Source organism: Pygocentrus nattereri, chromosome 12 (assembly GCF_015220715.1).
Source record: "Pygocentrus nattereri isolate fPygNat1 chromosome 12, fPygNat1.pri, whole genome shotgun sequence".
In the NCBI taxonomy this organism is placed as follows: Eukaryota; Metazoa; Chordata; class Actinopteri; order Characiformes; family Serrasalmidae; genus Pygocentrus; species Pygocentrus nattereri.
The window spans coordinates 15,864,296-15,882,059 of NC_051222.1; the positions used below are offsets into that span (position 1 = coordinate 15,864,296).

At 42.4% G+C, this 17,764-nt stretch overlaps 1 protein-coding gene across 4 annotated transcripts in view; it reads left to right on the top strand.

Annotated features, from left to right (window-relative positions):
• The first annotated feature begins 6,857 nt into the window (after positions 1 to 6,857).
• Positions 6,858 to 17,764, top strand: part of rasa3 (RAS p21 protein activator 3) — a 72,831-nt gene continuing 61,924 nt past the window's right edge. For all 4 annotated transcript variants that reach the window (XM_017701865.2, XM_017701866.2, XM_017701867.2 and 1 more), the window contains exon 1: positions 6,858 to 7,085. In XM_017701865.2, coding sequence (XP_017557354.1) covers positions 7,031 to 7,085 — 55 coding nt within the window. In that variant the 5' untranslated portion in view covers positions 6,858 to 7,030. The remainder of the gene's footprint in view (positions 7,086 to 17,764) is intronic.

Consider the following 17,764-nt stretch of genomic DNA (forward strand, 5'->3'; position numbering starts at 1 on the left):
AAACTGGAGCGGACAACCCCGACAGTGGGCCGGATTCTTAAGGAGAAGTCCACCCAACTGTCAAAATTGCAGGATGATTGAATTGCTAACATGTCAACAATGTGCTTCAGAGTCGTTTGGTGTGAAGTGCTCCGTTCTATAGAAACATGCCGAATCAGAAGTGTATTGTGGTATGTGGTAAATAAATCGGCTATATTTGTGATGTGGACTTTGCGATCCCTGGTTCCTACCACCACCACTGTAAAGAAATCCGACTCTGTACATTTCTTTACAGTGAACCATTTCACTTCAACCCCCTCTGAATGACTTTGTTTATATCTCAACCGCTGCATTTTTAAAAAAAAAACTTCGTGAAAAAACACCGTCCCCGATGTTTTTTTAAACGATGTTCAGCCGTATTTCAGTGCCGGGAAATTTCGATTCACTTTCGCGAACCGATTCTTTCGAACGGCCCGTTTTAATGAATGGACCGTCCTATTTGACGAGTCGAATGGCCACTTTCTGCTCGGCTGCGTCTGAGTTCAATCAAACTTCGTTTCCTCTCGGCTTTCCTTCATTTTGCCTAATCGTGTAGCCATGTGGCCCACATGCAAGTCAGTTCTGCCGAAACAAGTAGTCGGCTGTGAGTTACAGATCAAGATCAATGAGAGCGAACAAGACAGGAAGTTTCATTCAACTTTTCTGAATCAGCCCTCGTCGCCACCGCGTGCACCGAGACTCGCTTCAGCGAGTGAATCTGAATCATGGGCTCGATCTCAAATGGTTCCCTGCTCTCTTTGTAGTGCACTATGTAGGTCATAAACTAACGGCTTCTACAGGCAGGTTGTGCTTCATATGTTCAAATAGAAAACAATTTGTGCTGAACTATAGGACTTTTCAGCTAACATTTAGTGTACTGTCGTCTGCGGACCTATTCAGTGCGCTATGCAGAGAGTAGGGAGCCATTTCAGCCTTCAGTGGGCTTTAGGAAAGCAGCCCTAGTTTTCAGAGTCAAAGCAAAACACTCCAGAAAGAGGGAGCCGAATACAGAGAAAAATGGACGCGAATTTAAAGAGGCTATTCGTAATATTGGCAGCGCAGAAGGTTTTAATCAAGTTAAGCTGTGAAAGCTTAATAATGTAAATTTATTAATAGTCTTCGGCTTCCTCGGTCTACAAACGCCCTGTAGATGCTATAAAAGCACCAATTCAGTTGGAATCTGTCAAATTGCAAAGAACCGATTCAGAAGAACGATTCGCTAACGAGTCGGGCATCGTTTGTTTGTTTTACTTTGGGCTCTTGAACAGCATCATCAGCCGAGTTTGTTCTGTTATGCTGTGTAATCTGGTAATCAAGTGATTTGTTAAATCGGGCTAACACCAGACGGGGCTGAATAGCCAGGAATTAGCACCCCTGAAGCACATGTTTCAGTATTTTACCCTAATATTAGCGACCAGCAGGTGGTGCAATAACGTCAGCTACGAACAGAGTATAAAAGGGCAACTCCGCCGATTTTTCAAAATTTCTGCACGATCAAATGGTTAACGTGTCAGCAAAACCATTCAGAGCGGTCTGGTGTGCAAAGCTCATTTCCAGAGAAACTTACAGAGTCAGAACTGTTCACAGTGGTGGAGCCAGATGTCTGAAGGGTTTAACGCCTATAAAAGTTCCTTCACAGAAAGTTATGAACACACTGCCTGATGTCTGAGACATTGTTAGTTATAATGCTGTATTTGCATTGTAGACATCAGGTTTCTGTCCCCACTACTGTAGACAAATCTGAGTTTCATTGCAAGTGAACGTTTTCACACCAAACCAATCTGAGTTACTTTCTTTATATCGCAATCATTGAATTATACTGAAATTTTTTAATCTGAAAAAAAAAACATTGAATTCTCCTTTTAGTCTGACAGACACTGTACTGCTCTGGCAGAGTAAACAGTTAAATATGAGTGATCAGTTAATGTGTGTGTTTAAGTGATTCAGATTCATCTGTGTATGTCTTGAGTTTTAAGTGGTTGAGTAAAGCGATGTGCTGTATGCTGTGACTCAGGCCTGGCAGTCCTGTCTAGATGTTGGATCCGGTAACCAGAGGTCTGATCTGAAGTTTGTTGCTTCATTTAGATCGCCGCTCTTTAAAGGACGTCTCTTTGTACACATTGGCCAGTGACATTTGAGAACATGCTTGCTGTGAACTGTTTAGCTCCTTAAGAGTACTCGTATATTTACATACCATGGAACTTGTGCAGACAAAGAGTGCTTAAAAATTTAGTGAGGCTTTAATTGCTGCTGTAAGTTGATCTGTAATAGGCTAGTGAAAAACAAAGAAATTGAAATGTGATCTGTAGTTCGACTGACTAACAAACACTGAAATGGTGTTGGTTTGGGGTCTTTTTGGTAGGACAGCTACAACGCCTCCTCTTTCCAAAGTAACAGAAATCTTGAATCATTGGGGTATGAATGATGTCAGTTACAGTCTTGAGCACTGCACAAAATAGTGGGATGTACCAAAGTGCTGAAATGGAGATGAGCATAATGAAGTTACTCTGGGTTGAGTAAATGCCTGCTCTAAGGGCCCATATAATGGAAAACTGATCATATAAAAAAAGGATTTGATGTAGTATGTTAGTATTGTTAACATTTTAAAATGTGCGGTTCATCTCCCGCTCCATATAACCCATATGTAGTAACAGCTGCAAAAATGGTCCATTTTGAGATAATTACTGTTGAGATGTCACAAATACCAACATTGTCGTACATTGTCATACTAGGCATCTGCTCAGTCTAGAGAGGTTTAGCCTTGTTGAAATTATAAAGACCAGGCTGCTTTTTAAATGAGGCACAATACAACCACTTAAAACAAAGGTTAGTTACATATACCAGTCTTAAAGGTAAAGTAACAAAAACAGCCTGTTTTACTGTATGGGATTAAATTATCATGCAACTCATCCTCTTTTGATACATTAACCTGAGTAAGTGGACCTTAGGGTGAAGAAATGCAAGAAAAAAATCTGAATATGGGCCTCTTGAAGTTTACACTATGTAAGATTTGGGGAATTTGGAGACCTTTCTGGTGGAAATGTGTAATTGCATGCAGCGAGCTGAAGAACTTTTCGTGACACGAGTTGTGCTTCAGTCCCCCCACAAGTGGATGAGTCTGATGAAAGTGGTTGTTTCTGACCACCTATGTTCACTAGTGTTAACATTTTTCTTAGCAGTTGGTCTTTATTTCAAAGTATGGAAGGTAGAAATGCAACAAATGAAGAAATGAGGATAGTTTATTTAGAATAGCTTAAAGAAACAGAAAATTTGATGTCCATTTTTACACGTTGACTCTATGACTGTTTTATTACACATCATCTCTGTGTTTACTAGTTTTGATGAAATGATCTCAAAGAAATACAAGGAAATCTTTATGAATAATGAATTATGGATTTTTTCACTGGGATTTCCTGCTGACAGCTTACACATACTAGAAGGATTAGCTTATTTTACATGGTGTTCTCCATCTGGAATTCTTTCTCCCCCCTCTCGCGCTCTCTCTCTCTCTCTCTCTCTCTCTCTTTCTCTCTGAAATTCATTCATTTTCAGTTGTGTATAATCAGCATGCCTCATAATATTTGTAAACCAGCAATGAAAGTCCAAGGCCTCTGTGTGGATGAGTAAGTGAAAGGGGTTTGGTGCATATAGAACACTGTATGTTATTCTATAGGGATTTTCATTGATGGGTAGCTATTTTTAGCCTATCACCCCCTGCTGCTTCTCCCGCTCTTTGACTTGTGCATTAAAACAGTAGGAGCACCATCCATTAATCAGCTTTAAGGGTGAACATCTGTCCCCCAGTCTTTTACAACAGAGTGCCCCTGACACACACAAAAAAACCCACAAAATCAAACCAGTCTCGAGTGATAAACCCAAAACAATACCAATCACATACTTCATTTGCATTATATGTCCAAACATTTGTGAACACGTGCTCGTCCAATGTTTCTCCTGTAATGAAGGGCATTAAGAAGGAGTGTATTTCCTCTTTGAAACAGTAACAGCCTCTACTCTTCTGGAAAGGCTTTACAGTAGATGTATGAACATTGCTTAAATATTGGATTGCATTCAACCACAAGAGCATTAGTGACAACTCATCCTACTGGATAGAGCTCCATCAGTCCAGAGAACACAGTTCCACTGTTCCACAACCCAGTGCTGGGATGCTAATATAATTGGATGCTTCATTTGTGGATTCACAGCATCCATTCTATTAGCAATGCTTTTCTATGGAGATTATACTATGTGAATAATATGACTAATAAAAAGAGCTGTCTGAATACTTTTGGACACATAGTGTAGCTGTTTGAAGCATTGCTTAGTTGCACATCACAGACTCACAGCAGTAAGTAGGAAAAAGTGCACACGCAGAAGCACACCCTTGGTGGTTTACCACAGGGCGTATCCTCCACAGTTTTGCCTAAAATAACAGCATGAAAGACATGGCTGCCTTGCCCCCATTATAAGTGGGGCCTGTGTGCATCCGTAAAACTGGCTACTATCTACCTCAGCTTTAAATCTTTCCTCTGGATTTGCATGTGGCTTCTGCTTATAGCACCTCTGAGCTCATCAGAGCTTTGATGTCACCATAACTTTGACTATGTACAGCAGATGAACCCAACTAGGAAGCCATAAAGCGTATGAATGAAGGCCTTGTATCTGAGGAGGCTTTTGCAAGTCATTTCAAAGGCAGCCCTGGTCAGAGTGTAAGTGTGCTGACGTGCAAGACTGGAACTATATAATTAGCTTGGGCGCTATTTTAAAGGAGTCAAGTGCTAATCCCTGCTGCTGTGGATAATAGGAGCAGCTCGATTGCCACGGTCAACTGTCAGCACTTCCTTTTGCTGCCGCTGGCACAGACAGGTTGGATGTGGGGGCAAATTGGGGAGCTTAAAGCCAGCTTAAAGTGGAACAATCAAGTTCTTAAAGGCCTGTTCTGTCATGCGATACTCACACAGTGTCTAAGGCCAGAATAAGCTCAGGTTCAGGGTCAACAGAACACTATTTACTGGCCTTCCTTTCCTCAATGTCTCAAAGCTGATCCCTCTTAACTATTAACAAGTGAACTCCTGCAGTCATGAACCAAAATACCACAAGACATCAGTGGGCCTCATACATTACATTAAACATTATCTTGCTCTGGAGAATAATGTCTTGTCCTGTCCAGCGATGTCTCGTCCTGTCCTGTTCAGTATAGTAATTTTTAATGAGATCATGAGATTCCTGCTTTAATGTAAAGTATTCCACCATCAGTTGCACTTCTGAATTTTTTTTTTATGTAGGCACTTATTCCATGACTTTTCCATATATGTTCCATATCTTGTGTTATTTCTGTGGGTTTGTGTACCAAAAAAAGGTAATAGTTAATTTTATATGACCATTTTCCAACCTATCTTTATCCTTTAGAATGAAAGGATGTTTTTCTTCCTATGCCTTCAAGACTAATACATGTAAATGACCTCTGCTCTTATTGGCTGGCCTATATTGTGCCTATTTCTTAAGACACTTTCACAGTGTTTACATATAACATCAAACGTTGATTAAAAAAATCGAGGAAAATATTTTTTTCCTGTGATATGGGCTAAGGCTGCCTTTACGTCTTCAAAGGCTCAAAAAAAGAGAAAGAATCTCCATCTACTCTCCACTAAGTGACTCATGCCCTCTCGTTGCTGCAGCCAGCCAATGTACGTTTGTGACTGACAGAGCTGACGGCACACTGCACTGCATACTGCTCATCTGCAGGGCTGCCTGCTGTGATGGGTTAATATGAATCAAGCAAGCAAATCAGTGAGTTACAGGGATGTTGACATGTTAGCTTTCCTGTGCAGCTCCAAATGAGCGCGGAGTCTCACGGCAATGAAACGTGAGCCTGCGTTCGCTGTGTTTTCTGATCAACGCACTAAAAAAACGGTTTAACTGAAGGAACCAATAGAATCGGACTGCAAAAAAGACGGTAGCCAATCAGAACAAGGACTTTTGCATACCAGCGCACGAGTCGAGCGGCGTCTCAGCAACGCCAATGGGTGACCGTCCACGGCGTGACGTCGACCTGCATTCGTTCAATCAGCAAGGCGCGAGGACTCCACAAAGCCCCGCCCCTCCGAGAGCCGCGCTGTCTGAGTTTGATTCAGTTCAGGAAACCGATTCCTTCGAACCGTCCTTTTCAATGAATCAAAAGTCTGATTCAAAGTTTTACTGATTCCCAAGTGAAACGTTTCATCATCGTCTCCGTTTACAGTGAAATGACTGACGGCACTTGATTCAGCGGTGGAGTCAGAATCGGAAAAGCACAAAGCATAAAAGCAGAAAAGGCATTTTCAATATGTATTTTAGTCTATATGGCGAAATACAGTGTGAACTTGGTTCGTCAGTTACTGCGTAGAAAAACAAACGATTCTTCAAGGGTTCTTTAGTGAGTTCTGTTTAGAACCCCGTGCTCTATATAGAACCATTTGCATGCTTAAATTGTTCTTTACATTGTGAAATTGTCATTCAGATGGATGGCGAATGTGCTGTATATGGTTCTACACAGAACCCTTTAAAATGGTTCTAGATGGCTCAAAAACCGTCTTTTGTTGTTACAACCTCGACATCGTAACAACAGAAGAAACCTTTTTGGTGCTTCACCACGCAAAGAACCATTTAAGCACGAAAGGGTTCTATATAGAACTCGTGGTTCTAGGTAGAATCACAACCCTTATGAAGAACCCTTGAAGAATCTTTTTAACGTGTGCAGGAAAAAAAACACTCAAACGGATTCATTCATACTCCTGAATCGGTTCGACTGATTTATTGAAAAAGAACCGATTGTAAGGATCCGATTCGTTGACGACTCGGACAGCGCTCGTCCTCGAGTGTGAGCGGAGTGATTTGTCGCTGTGGCTTCGGGAGGAGCGAGCGGACCGACTGCCTGGAAGAAACGGGAACGTTGGAGACGGAGACGGAGCGAGCGAGTCCGAGAGACGGCGAAGGAGCCTGAAAGGGAAAAGGACCCCCGGAGGCTGCGAGCATGGCGGTCGAAGAGGAAGGTCTCCGAGTTTTCCAGAGCGTGAAAATAAAGATAGGTGAGTGCTGCTGACGGAGAGGGGGGGATGCAGGCAGAGGGTCCTCTTGAACGTTAGCGCTCGAGCTCATTTTCAAATTCGAATCACATTCCATACGTTGGTGTTTTGAGCCGAATTCCCGCTTCGTATTTGAACGTGCAGCGCGCTTTAATGCGGCTCACACTGGGCACACAGGGCTGCTCCGTTCCCAGCGCGTTCAGCCCCGCGTGTGGATTATGTTTATGGCACATAAAGGCTGAACGTGGTCGTACAGACTGGAGCAAGTCGAGCGACGAGGAGCTTATAGTGGGGCTTTGGTGTCTAAAGCCTTGTCTGGATGTGTGGTCTGTGAAACGCGGTCCGTCCAGATGTTGGAGCCACGTTCCTCTGCATGTTAAGCCGTTTCCAGTCCCGCTGTGACTGTCAGCGGTTAGCCGTGTTCTTTCATGCAAGCGTTGTTGTCCTAAACGACCAACGTGCAGCACATTTTTTGTTGTTTTTGTTGTCCTTTCGTTTTCCAGGGCTCTTCTTTCACACATGGAGTGCGAGGCTGCCTGCAGCCTCCATAGACTTCCATACATTGTCCTACACCAGCACATCAAACGAGACATTTTCACACTCTGAGCTCATAAAAAAGCCACCAGTTCCTATTTTATGCCTTCCAGACAGTTACAGGCCCTAGCAGAGGCTTTTTTCTGTGATCAGATCACTGAGCTGAGAAGGAGGTGAGTGAAAAGATGTGAGGGGTGAGCGTGATGTCAGTGATCTCAGTCCTGTGTGACTGAACTGCATTCTTGCTTCCAGATCTGAGAGGCTCGATCTGCCTTATCAGACTGGAGCCCAGACGTGCCACCCAGCTGTAGCCGTGCTTGAGTTTGATAGATATGTTCTTCGCTAATGTGGTCACATTTCTAGACCGCATGTGCAAAGATGACAGCACAGAGCACAAGCCGCGCACTGGGGGTCTACGAACCATCTAATCCTGGCGTGCAGGTAGGGTACGCAGCTCTGTGTGCTTCAACACACACTGGTGGTGGATGAATGCACCACAAGACCACACATTGCAAAGCCACGTGTTTCGCTCTGTGCATGTCATGGAGCATCAAAACAGCGCCCTTGTTTCTTTGCACTGAAGGCAAAACTGCTCAGACTGCTTCTAGATGCACGGTACATTCAAATAAGTAGAAGTGTCACTGGCAGTGAACATCGCTTGGATGATCAGCTGGGATTTGTATTCATTATGAAATCACGGTGGCCTGCATTTTGCTTGACGTTACCGGATGAATTCTCCATTATACAATTTCGTTTGCCCTATTTTGACTATTCTATAGGAGCACTGGTGAGTGGTGCAGCTGAAAAGAAGCTGCAAACAGTGCTATGGAATTACCCCACAGGTAATATCTGTGCTGTGCAGGTGCCTGATGGTGTGTTAGACTCACTCTGGTGCAAGAAGGTAATACCTGAGTTATAATGAGGTGCAGATGACCTCTCAGGCTCGTTACTTGATTGTGGATTCCACCACTTCCATTTGCGCCGGCCTTCTTGGGTGTTGTTGCAAAATTGTTCTGTGTTGTGTAAAACGGCATTATTTGCATTAGCATGCTTACAGAGGCAGGAAGTAAACAGCATCTGTGACAGAAATCTAGTTGCCTGTGGTTAATGTCATTGCACATTTGGTGAGGCACACCCTTTTCAGGGGAAACTCTCTACTTACAGAACTGGATGTGCACGTATGTTCTCATGCCCATTCTTTCTGCAGCACACTATCTTCAAGGGTTGCATGAGCACGATTTGCAAGAAGTAACCAGCTATTTGTGTATTTGCTGTCTGTCCAGATAAGTAAGAGGAGCACAGTACAGACTGCAGGAGGATTGTTTGCAGTATATGCAGTCACTGTGCATTTTGGTATAGAACCTGTGTGATATGTGTAAAAAGTCAAAGCTATGTTGGGATAACTATGTATTTATTATTATGTTATTACGGCGTTATATGCCATCATTCAAAGCTGGACCAAAGATGTTAAAGGCACACGTCACCATTCTGATTCAGAAGAGCTGAAACGGTACACTCTTGAAATAAAAGATGGTTCTTCAAGGGTTTTTTAGTAAAGAAAATGGTTCTATGTGGAAGTTTGAACAGTCAAGGAACCCTTTGTATGCTTAATGGGTTCTTCAGGTTTTGAGAAGGGTTTTTCTATTGTTGACATCCAAGCCTGTATCAATAGCAAAACCCTTTTTGGTGCCATACAGAATCATACGCAACACATTTTCCATCCATCTGACAAACCCTTTCAGTGTGTAAAGAACCCTTTAAGCATGCATTGATTTCTGTATAGAACCATTTCCTTTACCACGCTTGAAGAACCGTGTTTTTAGGCGTGAGTGAAATATGTAGTCCTAAAATAAAACTGCATACCTTACTAGGCTTGGCTGTTAAAAGGTGTTGATGTACAGTTGATTCATGGAGTTTTATTTGGTGAAGTTTCATGTAGATGTGGAAGACTGTGTTTGGTACACACAGTAAACAAGAAAGCTCTGGGCAAAGTTGTTGAACTTACTTTTCCTCCAGGAAGGAGAGGGTGGCTGATTGTTTTGCTACGTATAAGGAGTTCTTTGCCTTATTTCCTGAGGGCACCCATGTCTGGAGGAAGCGTCTCAGGTTCAGGAGCTTCTAGCAGGGAGGAAACAGGAAAGTGCTCCAAATCACTTCCTGATTGGCTGAATGGACTACAAAGCAGCTCGAAGCAGCTTGTTTTCTATGTTCCTGAGAAGTACTGGGCTAACGCAAACCAGATGGAAGCACAGATTGGCTTTCACACAGAGTCCAGACGTTCTGCCACTATTTCCATGTTTCACTCAGCCCCCAGAACCCAAAAAAATCTTTAGGCCTAAATGTCTTTGCAGACAGTCGAGAGGAACCAAGCCGTGGGGCGTGTGGTTTGTGGAGGAGGAGCATGGTAAGTGTAGGGAACAGAGGAGCTGGGGAGAACAGACAGGAGGAGAGTGGGCATAATGTTGGTTAGTCAGGTCTTGAAATGCAAAGTGCCAGAATTAAGTCACTCACCCCTGATTTAGGAAGAGAAGTGAGGCGTTTCAAGAGGCGGAAGTGTTCTCAGCTTCCACTGGGCCTCCGCTGGCAGCTGGCCAGCAGAGTTTCCCCAAACCTCCAATGGCTGCTGTTAAAATCGCTGAAGAAGGGGGCGAGGAGGAGGGGCCTGACATGACCCGCCATGAAAAAAAGGTCGTTTCCCTTTGACTGGTAATGGTGAGGTCAACCCGGGGGAAATGACAACACTGCCTTTACTTTTGTGACCATATTTGTGGTCAGCAGACGCTGTTTAATAATTATATAGAGAGACAGGCATATCTCTGAACATGTGCAGCCATTGTGTGCAGATATTTGTATAGGTGTCAGCGAACATCCTTGGGCATCATGTAAACATGTACATCAGGGGGCAGTGACCAAACCAGAATATACAGAAAACAAAGAGTCTTGTGTTTTTCCTTTTTTCTTTCTAGAATTAATACTCGCTTCTCTGTCTTTGTAATATTAGGGCATACTGTTTGTAATGTTGCACCTCTTTTTCCAGCACATCCTCAAACTGCTCAGCTTTGTTCTGTGCTAGCTGTGGTTCAGATGGAGTATTGTTTGGGTCTCGTTTCGGCTCCAGCGCTGCCGGATAACCAGTCAGTTTGCTTTACGTACAATTTTGCTGATCTGCACAAGGCACTGAGATTTTGTGCACACATTGTCTGCAAGCGACACTTGCCCATGAATCTCTCCGTCTCAATGCGGATATGTTTACATGCATATTTTCAGAAGTACAAGGGAAAGCTGCGTTTGACCCCAGTAGCGATACAGAGAAGCAATTTCTGGTCTTCCTCAAATTGGTGGTCTGGGATTCGCTTCAAGCAAGCTCTGGCACAGCCAGTGGAGCGCAAAGCCTGTCTTGCTTGTCGCATCGCATGTGGGCCAGCGTGATCGATTAATTTTGTAATGTGATTGCTTCGACTTCTCATGTCACTTCTGGTTTGAAGCTTTGCGGAAGCAGAGAAAGGATTGTTGTGACAGCGGATAAATGGAGCGAAGAAGGCATTTAAATGTAAATGGCCAAAACTCATAAAACAGTTTGTTTTGAACAAACAGCTGATCAGTGTTGAGCTAAAGAAAAAACTCTGTTTTACTAACATGCAGTCTTCTCGTTTGCACATGCCATGTATCCTAAAATTGCTGCTCTTCACTGTTTGCAATAAAAGTAATACATGGCTAAACCTAGTGCCTAACAATTTGTAAACCTGTATGTACAAAAGCAACACATGGCATTGAACAATAAGGTTGTGAAGCTGTTTTTACAGGTTGCTTTCTTTTGCTACAGAAGCTGTACCTGTTCCAGTCAGCGATTGGTTACGACCTTCTCTTGCTTGGCCATATGTCTGTGCACTTACAGATGCTGTCCTGGGATTCCTTGGCACCTTGAAAGAATGGTGTGGTATTCTTGTCCACCGATTCATGGTGTGAACCCTGTGGGATCATCCAACTCTTGTCTGGCCTTGCACAGCCTGTGTTCCTTGTCCCACCTTGAACTCGCACTCAAGTAAGAATAATAATGGGTTCTCAATGGAACAAACTCCATAAATAAGGGCAAATAAGGGCAACAGTAACAAGCAGACACTTTGTCGTTGGAAAGTCTGCTGAGCCTTTCAGATATAGCTTCACAGGCTCATTAAAGTGTTGCCGCTCCTACATGGGTTACGGTGCTGAGGATGAAGTGAACAGGAGCTAAGCTGGGAGCTGACGCTCTAATACTGACTCTCTGCACTTCATGCTTGTGCACAATGGACAGTGACATTGGAGATCAAGAAATTGGTATTGCTTATCATTTAGCAAGATGACTGTGACAAACGTTTGAAATGACTGTACAGCTTACAGTAAAGTCAAAAGAAATCTTGTTGTTGATTGATCTGTGCACTGTGGTCAGGTAAGAGAAGGGGCAGCACCAGGCTGTTGTTTATTGAGCTATTTCTGTCCTTAAACCTCAAGCAGAACTGGAAATCTCTTTTTCCGTGAACCTTGCAGAGATCTTGAAGTCTACACACTTAAACAAAAGGGTGCCCAGAGGTTTAATGCTGTCAAAATGAGGCTCTGGATGCAATTATTTGCACATAAAAAGGATCTTTGCCTTCTAAGTGATTCAAGCAGGTCTCTGTCAGTGTTAAAACGGCCTAAAATGAGTTCTAGAACGTGACATAAAGTGCAAGTGAGGTAAACTGGTGTAGAGATGAACTTTCATTAGTACAAGGTTATCTTTGGATAGTGCAACCAAGAAATACTTCATAGCGGTTTGCATATTTTAGAATATGACTGCCCAACTCTGCTAGTGGAATCAGGCTCCACTCATCTCAGTCCTAAGGAGAAATTGCCCTAGTTTCAATCTTCAACAAAGGTGAAACTGAAACTATGGTTTGCAGAACCCTTTTGCACCGTTCACTGACCTTATGTGTTCCACCTAATTTCAAAAGAGCCAAAGTAGATAAGCTGAAGAACCTTAAAATTGGAGGTCTACATGGAAGTTATTTATAGGCCCAGTGCCGGTTCAAGGAAGGGTGGGCTGGATGCCCGTGCAAGGAACTTTATGAATGGAGAGGGCATCTGGGCGAAGTCCTGCTCTCGCTCTCTTCGCCTCTGTATCCATTTCAGCAGACATACTGCCTGCTACCAGAGCATATTACCTCCCTCATCTCCCCAGCACCCAGTCATTAGGTTTCACCGTCTCAGCTCTGTAAAGAAATGCTATCTGACACACGAGACCCACTTCCTGTTTTGATCCTTTGAGTTGTTGATGGCGATTTGGTGTAGCATGAAATCTTCCTTGGGACTTTTTAACACATGGCCTTTAACCGTATTAATCCCAAGAGGTTAAACCCTTGCAGAGGTCGAACCAACATAGGATTGCAGTGACAGATGATGTTTGTGGCTGGTTGAAACATGGCATTAGTTATCACCGCTATTTTGAGAGATGTCATACTTTACACTGTGTGGAATGTTAGAACTAGACTTGAGTGTTTATGTATATTAAGTGTTAAAGTCAAATGTGTTCGGTTCCTTTTGGTTTTTAATACTGTCTGAATGTCAACAAAAGAAATGCCACAAATCTTTACATAATTCAGCATAAAATTGAGGATTTCAGGATGGAGGGTACATGTTGGGCACTGAAAGGCAAAATAGTTCCCAAAGAAAACAGTTTTTTTAGAATTATCACTCTTTCGCTGTTCTCAACATTACATATAAAAATTTAGAAGACATGCTTAGGCTCCCTGCTCATTCTGGATAGTATATAAAATGGCTGGATTTGTGTAGTAGACCAGTATTTTCAAACCCAGTCATCAGGCTCTCTCCAACATGTTGTTGTAGCAAGAATGTGGGGGCTCTGAGAACTGGTTTGGGAAACACAGCTGTAGACAACTCGACCCCTGGTTCCTATCAACACCACTGTGAAGAAATCTGAGTCAGGTTCTCTACAATGCAGCATTTCATATCAAACCCTCTGAATGGCACTGTTTGTATCTCAACAGTTTCATTTGCACTGTAAAAAAGACTTGGGCTGCATACTAATCTTAACAGTATGGGCTCTGCAAGTTAGTACACAAAATATTAACATACAACAACATTTTTACTGACAGGAAGTGACGAACCTTTGCTATGACAACACACATCACACGCACATCTTACAGAAATGCTAACAAATGAAAACATTAGTAAGTATAGCACATTTGTTTTTTTTACAGAATATTTGGGATGAACTCACGTATATACACAATTTCTGGTCTCACTACCGCCAGAGCTGCTGTTGCGTTGCTGTCCATCGTCACTATGCTCAAAAATCGACTGGTTTTAATTATGCATTGTGGATTTTTGAGTGTACTCAACTTTGACTATACTACATACTATGTACTCAAACACTAGTTACTATTAGTACTAAGTACGCAGTTGTAGATAAAAAAATAGGTAGCAATGCTTCCTTACAGTTTAAAGTTCTGTTGTTAACATAAAAAGCGACGTCTTACATTCTGTTAACTTATAACTGGAGTTCAAATAACTCTGAATTTTACTCCAGTTACTAACAATAAAGTTTTTTTACAGTGTAGTAGACAGATCTCTTTGCCTTTTAGAAGTCATACAAGCAAAACTGAAGTTCACTCTAGTATTTGTTGGGTTATCAGCAGTGCCATGACCTTGACAAAGTTACAGTAGCTAAAAGTGTTTTCTGGCTATATTTGGGCATCGTGTCTCTGCTCTTAAGTTCTCCTCATAGAGTGAATTGGCCTGACAGGATGTCTTACACATTTTCCTTTCCTCAGTGTCTCACAAATCATGCGGAGAATGAATAATTCCAAATGAACAAGTCTCTGTTGACCAGCTGCCACAACTCCCTCCTGAGCTGAAGACACATAGCCACAAGTCATCTCCATGCTCCATGTGGTCTTTAGCCCAAGATGAGAGCAGTTATTATCAGGCAGATTAAAGAGGACCAGGGGACAGTGCCCATAAACGGAGCTGTCGTAATGACGGATGCTCCACCTCCCCAAAACCGCCCCCGGGCAACAGAGCAGAACAAAGCGTCCATGTGTGTCGAGCGCCTGTCCTTGGTGTTGTGGTCTATGGTACTAGCAGGGGTTGCTCACAGTGGTAGCATTAAAGGAATTGTTTGGCAAAAAATCTACAAGTAGTTCTGTCTCTGAAAAGAGAAAAAAGTATGTTCTGTAGTTCAGTGTCAGAATTGTGACTGCAGTTTAAATTGTCATTATTATTAGCAGAGCAGGTCAAGGCCTGTTGTCTTGGCCAAGAAGATGAGAAAATCCACTGTCAGTTATTGCCATTAGTTGTGGCTGTGATGCGTGTTCTGTTGCATCTAATTGGTCTACAGGCACTTTACAAGCTCTATGTTATTAGGTTAAATATAATATAAATTATATTTTAACTCAAGACTGCAGTGTTGATAATGTAGACTGTTATTAAAATTCAAAGAGTCAGCCTTTCTAATAGTGACGTATAAACTCACATTGCTTCAACTTCTTTTCGTGAAGAACTTCTAAACTTTAAAATAAGTTATTTTAGTTGAAGCACTTCACTTAATGTGATTGTCTAAACTTAAGCTGTCATGCTCAAACACTGCTACCCCACAGGAAGAACGTCACATCGTACATTGTGAGTGTGTGTTATTTCAGGTTAGATTTGTTACACGTTTGGATTCAATATCTGATCCAGACATTTCTGCTGAAATCAACCCCAGCCAGATACCCAATATCAGATTGATGCCATCTCTAGAAAAGACCATCTTGAAGTGTGAATTGTTTGTTTTTTTAGCTTCATAGATCTTTATAGATAACAGTGTTTCATACAGTTGCAGAAACCACCAGAAGTGAGCAAGCCAAGGGTGTGGTGGCTTAGGTTTGCAGTGTGTTAATTAGTGACATATATGCTTCCAGTACCTGTTAGCTGCAATAGGCCTGTAGCTCCTCTACAAATGGCTTTAAGCGTTGGGTTGTTTTTTCATGTTTGTTATGAGGCATTGCTGCAATGACTCAGTGCAGTTTGCATTGGGTTACTTTGGCCTTTCTTCTCTCAATTTGCTGTCGCTCGGGTTTTTGTCGATTCGCTGCTTCTTGTCGAAGTTCTACCTCTCTTTGTCCTAGTAACTTTGCTGTTTGGTGCCTTTTAAACTACGTCTTGGATGCTGCCCGAAATTCCTTTCTTACTATCTCATTTCCTGTTACAGCTCTCTTTCTGTTGCTCGCTCTCTCTTGCAGTTTTCTTGGGTCTACTCTCACGCCCCCCCTTCATCATTCCTCCACCCCTCTACTGTCTTTGTGCCCTGCCATCCCTCTTTCTTCTAACGTGGTTGCAGTTGGCTTTGGGTTTGCCAGCCTTAGTGGGGTTGAAGAGGGTTTGCACTGCTGGACTCAAGGTTGTGGTCCAGAAACTATAAAACATCTAAAAGGAAACTGCGATGCGCAGTACCTGTGCATTTCCTTGTGTGTTTATTTACCGTTAGCCTGAAAGCAGAAGGACCATCAGTAAAGTTTATGCTTCCCTGTCCACGTTGGTGGTTTTGTTAGTAAAATTAGGGCAGCCTGTTCTGTGTCTGCACAGATCCTGTGAACTCTGCAATGAAACAAACCTCGCTAGTTAGTTTTCTTTACACATTTCTTTTTTTAGCATGAGAACATCTCATCTTAGCATCTCCTCCCTCCTCCCTTTTTTCTCTCACCTGTCCTCTCCCCTTTGTTACCTCTCTTGTCACCTCCTACACATGTCTCTATTCTGTCTTGAGCATGCTAATAATAATAATAAGAGTAAATTGTTTACTCATACAGCATTTATACAATGTTTATTTCGGAGAACATTGGCAATATATGTGAAAACAGCTTTAAATGAAAATAGCAGCAGAATCACAAACAGAAGAAAATGAGCCACAATACCTTCTGGCATGTTCTGGCCTAAACTAAGGCCCAATCCCATTTCAAGTCCGGCAACCTCACTACAATTAGGGCATCATGTGCTTTCAAAGAGGAGCTTTAAGACAATTATGTATCATCGCCCACCGCTAGTTCTTTGGTGATTCTCCAGCTTCTTGTTTGAATTTTCCCCGTTCCACCTTAAAAAGTTGGCTAGCTAGCTACAGAAACATTTGCATGCTATTGGCTTTTTTTTATGATTCTTACGAAGAAAATGACCATAATACACAACATTAAATGACATTAAATTAAGATAATACAATGATTATCGTAATTATTTAATGGAGAAATTACTAATATTTGTGGGTTTCTTCTCTCGTGCAGCCATCTTGCCGGTTTTTCTTTTTTTTTCTGATAACACTGTTTGGAGTGAGCCTCTGAAAAACCTCAGTTTGGAGGGCCATGTAGCCCTAAGACATCGCCCTACCCCTGTGTGCCAACAAAAAGTGGGACACCCTAACCCTAGACGTGCAACACAGGGCTAAGGGCTGAGCGGTAGGGTCAAATGGGATTGGCCCTAAGAGGTTTTAATCTGGACTGAAACTGAGCTTGTTTTTCTAATATTCTCTGGAACGCTATTCAGGAGTGATATAAGAAAATTGTTTTCCACCAGCTGAGCTTTAGGTGATCCTAGAAGTTTGCAGTAAGCCTGACTAGGCCGAGCTAAGTAGTCTGAAAATTACATCGTGGCACATTAGGATACTTATACATATCTACGTTATTCCTGCACTCCGTGATGCGTCGAGTCACATATGGACACACACATCTGGTGAAGTGCATTAAATGCTAAAAACTTGCTAATGTAATAGAAATGTCAAAATAAATACAAATGTAGTTTTTCTGGGATACTTGAATGCTTGTGTGACGATGTTTGTGCCAGATCTGTTAACAGAAACCTGAACCTGACTGAGAGAAAAGCTTTAGCCAGAGGTCTCTCTGTTTACAGCCCACACGAAACACTCTAATAAAGTTATTTCATATCAACGTTTTAATTTTGTCTTCAGTGTCACAGGCGTGAAACCATAGCACCGTGGCATTACGTAGCAGTGTTGACTGGACACAGATTACTGTAATAACAGCTGGGCTTTTTTCACACAGTGGTTTTGAAGCCACATTTATGTCTTCTCTGAAGCTCAGCGCTTTCTTGTAAGATTGCTGTTCTTGCTGTGTTTTCAGTTTCACTCA